At 38.4% G+C, this 10,025-nt stretch overlaps 1 protein-coding gene and 1 long non-coding RNA gene across 2 annotated transcripts; one reads left to right on the top strand and one right to left on the bottom strand.

Moving 5' to 3' along the window:
- Window positions 1-481: 481 nt before the first annotated feature.
- Window positions 482-1,083, top strand: LOC108866139. Its single transcript, XR_007250773.1, has 2 exons — window positions 482-765; window positions 949-1,083. It is a non-coding gene; the product is annotated as an uncharacterized LOC108866139 (long non-coding RNA).
- A 753-nt stretch (window positions 1,084-1,836) lies between these two features.
- On the bottom strand, window positions 1,837-4,643 carry LOC103937292 (B3 domain-containing protein At5g18000-like). The gene is made up of 4 exons (XM_009347221.3): window positions 3,997-4,643; window positions 3,449-3,857; window positions 3,165-3,361; window positions 1,837-2,256 (listed from the first exon to the last, which is right to left on the bottom strand). Exons 1-4 carry the CDS (start codon window positions 4,183-4,185, stop codon window positions 2,011-2,013), a joined length of 1,041 nt encoding a protein of 346 aa, XP_009345496.2. The 5' UTR covers window positions 4,186-4,643; the 3' UTR covers window positions 1,837-2,010.
- Window positions 4,644-10,025: the final 5,382 nt, after the last annotated feature.

The raw sequence follows: 10,025 nt of genomic DNA, 5'->3' as shown, positions 1-10,025 counted from the left end.
ATCGACTCTGAATGGGTTTTTGATATATCTTCAAACAGTTTATCCAATAACTTCAGTTTTTAACCAAATATTATGCAACTGTCATTCAAATATAAATTGATAATTTGGTAGGAACCCAAATCGAAACCCAGATCTTCTTTCGGAACCCCCAGCAGAGGACACACTCTTCCTTTCATCTCTCTCTACGGCCTCTGGGTATTCTCTCAATTGATGCTATAGTATTTGTTAAAATTGTTAGATTTAGGGTTTGGATTTAAATTAATTTTAGGGATTTTGATTGTGGTTTAAGTGTTTTGGTATGTTCCCTGCACATTGCAAAATTCGGATACTATTTGGGAGTTTTGGTATTGCAAGCCCGGTGTTTGGCTTAGATGTGGTGTTTCAATCTGAATGCAGTTCTGTATTTAAAATTTCAGCTAAGGTTTCTCTGTATTCATTATATGGAGAGATTTTCTTTTAATGTATTAATTTGTACTTTCTACAAGCATGGATGAAGTCATTTGCATTTTCTTGCATGTTGGAGTAGTTTGATCGTGTATAATGATAGGCATGAGCAAGGAGCATTGTGCAACAAAGTTTGATTTCCCTACAATTTGCGAACTGTAGTCATTAATATAATATCAAGTTGTGAGAATTTTCTTAAGTTTCAGAATTTCTTTTGTATTCTTGAGGGTTGCTAATAAATGTTGAATTGCTTCTTAATTATTATTGTGTTGGCATTTAGAATAGCTTTGGACCATTTCCGCCACAAGAGGTTTCCTTGAGGTAATTTATTTTTTTGGCAAATTCATATTAAATTGTTGTTGGCATCTAGAGTAGCTTCCAACCATTTCCTTTGGACTGAATAATCTATGGTGTTATAGCAGTCTTTCCCCATTTTCTAACTTTTAACTGTTTGTTGTGTCCAAGTGTCTTGTATTCTAATGATGGTTTCTATTATTTTTGCAGGATATCGCTAAATCAATGTTGAAGAATGAGATTGGGATGGGATAATTTTATTGTATATTAGAATACTTTGTATAACCACTGTGCTTCTACATTTTATATTACCATTCATTGGAAAGAGACCCCATTTTGTATCAATAATAGAGTATTATATAAAAAAATAAAAAATAAAAATATTGAGAGGTCTTAGGATTGATTCTCGTCAAAGGCGAGTTTGAACCAAATTATTGATTGCTAGTCCATTGTGATGCTTATTCCACTTCCCCATCTTTTTAGTGTAGATCATATCGTTTGTTAAAAAAAAATATTGGGTTAGCGAAGTCTTGAAAAATAGTGTTATTAAGGTCTTATGTTTCCAAAAAATAATCTTGAGTCTTTATTTTCACGCGGATACAGGAAACAAATCGACAACTTACTTGTTCTTTGTTGCTTATAATGCATGGCATACGTTGCTAATACTAAAAAGATTATCTCTAGATATCCAAATGTATGTGCATGATAATGTCGAGAGTTCCTTTGTTCTTTTAATTTTTGGTACATATAAAGTCCAAAGTCTGGAAGGAACAGAAAAGACCTACAATGGGACATTCCTGGTTCAACTCATACCGCATTCATCATCACTCATCAGTCAAAAGATTAGGAATGTTAAGTGGGAGAAGTCCCCATATATACATTGCATATCAAAACTAAGATGATTTATCGTATATATCAATCATATATACCAAATACAGATTTTTGAGAGCTTTTACTTTGCGAATATATCGGAGGATGTAAAGTTAAATTTTTAGATAAAAATTCAAGTAATCTTGTATGAGCATATAAAAGGTTGGACGATTCCTGCTATTGCTAATTGACTGAAGTGAAATATAAGCACTTCCACGTCCCTTTAGGTACCGATAACTCTTAAGATTTAAAAGTAAAAATTATGATTAGATAGTACAAAACAATTTGCACCACTATCCAACTCTTAATCCGAAATACAACTACGAGTGGCGACCGGCGAGGAGAGAAACTACAAGGCTAGCTAAAGCTCACCACTTAAATTACCCTACTATTAATATAGCTTCAAACTGATGCCTTGTGGATAATGCGAACCTTCATCTCGTTGCTGCTCAAAAGCTCAAATATGCAAGTATCGCCGATACCAATTTGGTTAGAAGATGCGAACCGAGACCACCCGGCAGAAAAGGAGTGTGATGTGTTCAAATGGACAACGTTCACAGCCCATGTTTTTTCCTCTGCATTTTTCATGAAAATCTTGAATTGTTTTTGTTTAGAAAAATGCTTCCTAGAGAAGGCCGCAGGGACGTACTGCATGATTGACATCAAACAAGACTTCAAAAGAAATTACATTTGACATGTAGAGAGAGAGAGAGAGAGAGAGAGAGAGAGAGAGAGAGAGAGAGAGAGAGAGAGAGAGAACAACACTAACCAACATAATTGAAGGAAATAAACATTCAAGAGATTTTTATTCTAGCTTTCTATTTGCACACATGAAACATTCAAATTGATATTTCTCAAACATACTTGTAACAAATGTATCAACTAGCATATGCAACTCCGTATGGCCGATTTAGTATTTTCCTCAAGCATAATTATTAGAAAATCTAGCTGATTTTTACTTGTATTTGCACCCCACCGTCAATTTCCCTCCTTAAATTTTATTTCGGCCTGGATCTCCATGACCTATTATGAATGGCCAATTGCCCACCCATAATCATCTTCCTCACATTTTATCAAACTTTTGTGGCAGAAAATTTGATGAAATGTTGGAAACACGACAATAAGGGGAAATTGTCTATTTATGATAGTTCAAAAGAAACATTGGCCAAGATAAGAATTCAAGAAAAAAATTAGCTCAGATGAAAAATCGATAATAATACTCTAATTTTTATGTATCTTTGACCGTTTGGATACAATGAATAAATCATGATGGTGCTTTTTTGTTATAATATTGGAATTGTGATGCTGCAGGCTTGAGCAGTAATAAATTTGGTTATATCTTCTTAACATGTTAACATATATAGTACTGGAAATGTATCTGTTGCCAAAGGCTTTGATTTTATTATTTAACCTCTTTCAAACTACACAAAAGAGAAATTTTATTTCTTGGATGCATCATGCATGTACTAAAGAGAAATCGTTAATTGTAATTGTCAACAAAACTGTGGCCTAAAACAAAACTAAATGAATGAAAACTTAATTAGTGGTTGTCTTACCACATTACTTGACGTTCTTATAACGCTTTTAAAATGAGGGAATTTTGATTTGAAAGACTCAGGCTCAGCTGCAGCTTCCATATCCTCCTCAGATGTGTCATCTTCCGAATCCTCATCAGATGTGTTGTCTTCGTCATCGTCCCAATCGTTAGATGTGCTGTCTTCGTCATCTTCTTTGGGTTCACAAAGGTTTTCACCTGTAGTTTCAAATCCAAAAAAAACAAAATATCATAGACATAAGTTTCATGGGTTCCAGTAGTTAGCAACATCTGATCTGACGATACCTGAATCATCGTTGCTGCAAGAGCTCGATGGATGAGGACGCTTAGACGAGCTCCCATCGCACTTTCTTTGTCCACCACTACCACTAGGCATTTTAGTAGTGTCAGCAAAGGTGGAATTCTGATTAGTTGATCCAATCTTGGTAGAACCGACTTCTCGCTCACACGCGTTTGTGCCATATACCCTTATGCTGAACTTCATCCTCCCATCATAGATGAATACTACAAAGTTGCCGTGACCCAAGGAATTATCCCTCAAGAACTCCTGCCAGCCATCTGTGAAACGCACAGCACCCATTGTCGTTCCACTCACTTTGACACTCCATGAACAATCCAAGGAATCGGTCAGCGTAAAAAATGCTCTCTCGGACAGGTCTTTCTGTATATGTTTCAAGAAGTCTCTGGGGATATGCTTCAAAAAATAGACACACAAAATGTATTTACAAACAAAAATTTCAGAATTGAATATGCAATTGAAACCAAGCAGTTACAGAGAAACAAGAAAAATGCGAGAAACTAAAATCCACAGCGCAGTAGTCGGAAACTATTACCAAATACTCAGTGTTGTAACCGGCAACAAGAATCCGGAAGAAGGAAGGCTTCTTCTCATCATTTGTGGATATGTTTTTCACCATTTTACCGCTTGAAAGCTGCAAAAACCTAATGGTGACATGGAGGAACTTTAACTTGGTCAAATATAGAGAAATGAACTCAGACTTGAAGAAGGTTGGTGAGTTCATTCAATATCTGCATGTGTTCATCTTCACTCACTAGTGTCCAAATAAATGGAGTCAATGGCATTGGTTTCCAAGTTTCTGTTTAAGGAAACACAATACCATTTTTACTTCGCTTTAAGATCAGTAGAATGTGGACTATTGTGGGACGGTAGGTGTGTTGTGGGGACGGATGCTTTTAAAATCTTTAAAACTATTTCTACGAATTGAATTTGTTTTGTTTTGTTTTTTTTATTTTTTATTTTTTTATTTTTGTTTTTTGTTTTTAACTCACATGGCAACAAATTAGTGTAGTTAAGATCAAACATCACTTCACTAATAGTAACAAAGTCAACCTCCGTAAGGCTTGTCGTAATTCTTTACCAAGATTCTAAATTAACAGCATTATAACTTTGAATTACAAACACAAGCATAACCCTGAGCAACATTTACTACAAGAATCTGCTGTCTAGGGTCTTAGACAAACTCAACAGTACCGATTAGGGAAAGGGATTCCGGACTACTCAACGGAATCCAACGAAGATAGGGTTCCAGACCACTCAACAGAACCGATTAGGAAAAGGGATTCTAGACCACTCCATGGAATCCAACGAAAATAGGGTTCTTGACCACTCAATGTAATCTATTACTACAATGTGTATGGTCCTCCAATGCGGAGTAACCAGATGGGACCATAAGTATCCATCTGATAGCGTGGTCCCCTAATGCGGATTAACCAAGCTAGACCGCTTATGGATCTAATATGACCAAGTAGGCAGTGACCCCCTGGTGTGGATTAACCAGGCAGAGTCACCCCTATAATGCGTATGGTTCCTAATGTGGATTAATTGGGTAGAACCATAGGCATGCATCCAATAGTATGGTTCCCCAATGTGGATTAACTAGGTGAAATCACCAATGAATATAATGTGATCAAGTAGGCAGTGACCCCCCCAATGCGGATTAACTAAGGCAAGACAATGGGCATACATATAATAGTATGGCCCTCCAATGCAGATTAACCAGGCCGAAACATCCATGTACCACACTGTTACATGGTGCACTCACATCATCACATAACATACGTTCTACAACATACATCAGTTCACCATGAATTACAAGTGCAAGCGCGCGCGCGCACACACCCCCCCTAACCAACCAATATTTAGTACCACTGACATACAAGTTCTACAGAATAACTCTAATATGGTCCCCAACTATCCCTTCATATTAGAAGTTGCACATTATTATTAATGTCATCTAAAATCTCATTACATACATAGGTGTCGCTTGCATGCAAACTGAGATACACCTTCCCCAGATGGTTCGTTGACCAAGATAGGCCCACTAGACTTTATCAGGTCCCTATTAATGTTATTTGAGTATTTAAGAACAATTTAGGACATTTGATCAAAAGTTAACCCTTGGTCAACGTGCCCAACAGTAAGGTCAACAACCCTACGTAATCCAATTTTCCATGTATCAGATTTTTGATTTGTAAATTCTTAAGATCCTTAAATAATACAAATAACATGTTAAAATTTCTTCATGATCCAACAGTCGGATCTTCACCTACCACAAAGGTCTAGTGGAGGCCATTTATGAAACTAAGCTTAAATGACGAAATCACACAAAACAGATATCAAATATGGTTTCAGGGGATCAAAATTAGTTAAGGGGAACAAAGTGGGTCATCTCACTCACGCTCCTCCGCACTTGGTGGCTAGCAGCTAAAGTTGTCGGAATTCTAACCATCACAAAATCATCCCAAATTATACCAAATTGAAGTTCACAGTAAGGCTTGCACCGAGGTTTGGAAATGGCCGAAGGACCTCAATTTTTGCCGAAGACTGTCATATTCCACAAACAGCACACCTCTATAGTTGCCTGGTCGTAGCTCTGTCACCTGATCTAAGATATGGGTTTTGTAGCTGGGGTTGAAGTGAGTTGATTGGTGGTGGTAGATGGTGTTGACTGATTGGAAACAGAGAAATCACTGTCAAGAAGTTTAGGAAAAACTAGAGCTTTGCTCCACCGCACTAGGTAGCCAAATGGATTGATGATGGGGTAGAGCTGAGTTGGTTGGTGTAGTGGTGGTGACGATCGGCGTTGAAAACTTTTCTAGGGAACCGGGTATGCATAGAGAATTGAGTTGCAAAGTCGACCTGTGAGTTGGGTTGCAATTTCGCCAGGGGGGATGGGGGAGTTCCCAAATTCTTGGGCCTTCTACAAATAGAGGTCCATATAACCTTTTTGCCCTTAGCTTTTCGTGCTTATTTCTCTGTCGTTATAACTCTGATTTGCGAACGATTTTTCACCTACGCGTTCTTGGAATCAAGCTTAACACGAAAATACTAATATTGACCCTGAAAGGTCTATGGACTTTCAATAACCAATTACGAAAATTTCAACTTTGTAACGAGTTAATTAATGCTCTAAAACTAACAAAACAAAATAATTATAAAAAAATATGTAAATACAAAATCCGTAAATTTCAATAGTGAAATTCGGGAACGGGATTTCATATCTCTTCATGGCTTGAGTGAATCTCCCAAATCATGATCTAGGTGACCGCTTGAGGCCATATAAAGATTTCTGAAGTCTGCACACTTTCCCATTGAAATTTGGCACGCCATACCCCAAGCAGGAGAGCCATGTATAGATCCTCCAAATCTCAATGCAAGAAAGATTTTTTACGCATACTGACTCAGGGGCTCCTACCCATGTTTAAAGGATGTATAATGTAGAATTTATGACAAATTGTGAAGGAGTATTGATTTGAATGGGTTATGTTCTTCAATTTAAAGTATGAGCAAATTTTCGTGGCCTTAACATTGCTTCTCAGCACAATTGTTTCTTCATATAATTGAATTCGACTCTAAGCTTGATGTGGACTGATTAAACAAGAAAAAAACTTTCATCATGATCAAACTAATTGATCTGAAACACATCTATTTAGAGTACAACCAACGTCCATTCCAGCATTAAGGAAATGCGAGTACAAGCAAGTGCACTACTTAAAGCATGCTCTAGTTAAATTGCCATATTTTAATAGCTTCAAAATCTCAAATATGCAAGTATTGTCGATAATGATCTGACTAGCAGATGCAAATTCAAGCCACCCTTTCAACAAAAACTGTGATCCATTGGCAGGGTAAGCTTTAACTTTCCATTTCTTTCCCTCTACATTTTTCAGGATCACCTCAAAACTTTTCTTTTGGGGAAAGTGCTTCCTGGAGAAGGCTAGAATATAGTCTAGACAACTTCGATTTCTGGCAGATTCGAATGAAGACGATATTTCGATCTCACAAACTCTGGGATATAGTCAAGAGGGGCTTTGCTACTTTGGCAAAGAAGAAGGAAGAACTCACCGAAACAGAGAGCAAGTTGCTAAAGAAGAACATCGTCAAAGAAGCAAAGGCACTTGGAATCATGCAAGGGGCGGTTTCCGATCAAATCTTTTCGAGAATCACCATCCAAGAGACTGCAAACTCTGCTTGGAATGTTCTGAAGCAAGAATTTGTGGGAGATAAACAAGTGAGAGCCGTGAAACTTTAAGGCTTACACCGAGATTTTGAGTATACTAGAATGGGTGAAAATGAAGCTTTGTTTGCATATCTAGTTAGACTGTTTGATTTAATTAGTCAACTGAAGAGTTATGGTAAGATACTAGTAATCGAAGAATTGTTCAAAAGTTGCTGATAAGTCTACCTAGATCTTATGATAGTATTGCCTCTATGATTGAAAACACTAAGGAGCTAGAGATTGTTGATGCTCAAGATGTTGTTGCTATCCTAAGGGGGCATGAACAAAGGATTTATATGCATGCTGAAACTTAAACTAAGAAGGCATTTGCTAGTCTTAGTGTTGCTCCAAAACAAAATAAGTATAATGGGAATCAAGGGTTCAAGCCACAAAAAAATTGGAAGTCAAAAGGAAAGAAGAGGGATAATAGGTTTGCAAATCAAGCTAGAAAAGCTACAGGTACCACTGAGGGAGCTAAGAATCTGTGTATACACTATGATAAGTTGCATTTTGGTGAGTGTTGGTTCAAGGATAAGCCTAGATGTCTGTTGACTCTAAAAATTACAAAACCTACGTGGCGCGCAGGCCGAGTAACTAGTAAGCTAACTACGTCCTTCGGTCGAATGCGGGGCGTGCCAACTCATCGGCCGAGCTTGGCCGAGGAGTAAAATTTGTTGATGTCGCGTTGAGCGCGTGGTTAACTTCTCTATCTTGCGATTGCGACCGAGGAAGGAACCCTCTCGGTCTCTGGGTTCTACAGCCTGAAGACAAGGCTACTAATTCTGCGAAGTTCACAAATCGTCGGAGCCCGATTCGGTCACGGTGATTATATTCGTACAAGTATAAGCACATCGAATCGAGACCAAACTATATGGGCACAGGTACTCAAATGTGATGTATGTCTTGATGGTAAACGTAGTTCGGCCGTCGGAATGCCGAACCCTGAAACTTACTTGCGAGTATCCAATCATAACACCACTCGGCATCCAGTACGCCGAGTAATGCAATTCGTAACACCCAACTATGCCGAGAAGGCTAGTAAGGTGACCTCTGCCAACAAAGGTTCGAAAACCCTTCTCGGCCAAGACTTAGATAGATAACCGGTCGACCTCGACGCAGTGCTGTTTATCCAAACTGAAGGTGCTTCTCGGTAGGCTGATTCTACGGCAACAGTGCTGTTTATCCAAACTGAAGATGATCGCCGGGTGCTTCCACAGTGCTGTTTATCCAAACTGAAGATGTGTCGGCAGGAAAAGAAAGGGAAAAATCTCAAGGCGTTTGAGAGGTTTTGCGCAGGGCAATTGTATACTGATTTGAAGGGGTTTTTCTATTGCATGATTTCTTGTATTTATAGCACCCCATTCCTTGAGACCAACTCTGATTTGGATTGGGAGTCCTTGTCCCATTTCGACTCTAACTCAATCAAACCTGTTCCCACTGGGATTCTGAATTTCCTCCTTTTCGAGGCTTTATCCCTTGCCGGTCGAGAATCATGGTCACACCAGGACTTCCTCGACCTTTTCTATTTATCCGGACTACTTAGGATAGTATTTGGCCGACCCTGCCAACTGGCCCAGGATTTATTATTCGGCCCATAATTTGTTATCACCTTGGGCCGAGCACATCCTGCTGCTCGGCCCAACAATAATATTTTGGGCCCAAACAATGTCATAACTGCAATAAGTTGGGCATATTGCAAAAGATTGATGTGTCAAGAAGGAGAAGGCTAATTAGCATGTAAACTTTATCAACCAAGTCAATGACACTCCTACAATGTTTTATGCCTACAACAATGCCATTGTGAGGAAATGTGAAGAGATATGGTTTGTAGACAGTGGATGTAGCAATCATATGACTGGAAGGGAGGATTTGTTGGTTGACATTGATAGAACAATGACTGCTAAAGTTGAAATGGGCATTGGTCAACTTATTGATGTCACAGGCAAGGAAACTTGGTAATTGAAACCAAGATGGGGAGGAGATATATCAAGAAGGTAATGTTGGTTCCAGGATTGAAAGAAAATTTACTCAGTGTAGGGCAAATGATCGAACATGACTATTTTATGGTGTTTGGTGGTACAAATGCTGAGTTATATGATGATTGCTCTCTGTCAAACTTAGTAGCCAAGATACCAATGAAAGGAAATAGAAGTTTTCCCTTGAAACTCTAACCTTAGATGCAAATCACTCTAAAAGATGGTGTGTGTCAATCATCCATGATTTGGCACAGAAGACTAGGACACTTGAATATGGGCAGTCTGAGGCAACTCAAAGAACATGATATGGTGCTGGGATTGCCTGAACTCAAAGTGACAGATGAGATATGTGAAGGATGTGCTTTT

This window comes from the organism of the source record quoted next, unplaced genomic scaffold (assembly GCF_019419815.1).
Source record: "Pyrus x bretschneideri cultivar Hongxiangsu unplaced genomic scaffold, Pyrus_bretschneideri_v1 Contig10, whole genome shotgun sequence".
NCBI lineage: Eukaryota > Viridiplantae > Streptophyta > Magnoliopsida > Rosales > Rosaceae > Pyrus > Pyrus x bretschneideri.
This window is presented reverse-complemented; position numbering and strand designations above follow the sequence as displayed.

Coding starts and splice junctions, on each gene's coding strand:
- LOC103937292 (XM_009347221.3), bottom strand. CDS start 4,185: ATGAACTCACCAACCTTCTTCAAGTCTGAGTTCATTTCTCTATATTTG. Junction 3,858..3,996: donor GTTACAACACTGAGTATTTG/GTAATAGTTTCC, acceptor TATTTTTTGAAG/CATATCCCCAGAGACTTCTT. Junction 3,362..3,448: donor TTGCAGCAACGATGATTCAG/GTATCGTCAGAT, acceptor TTGAAACTACAG/GTGAAAACCTTTGTGAACCC.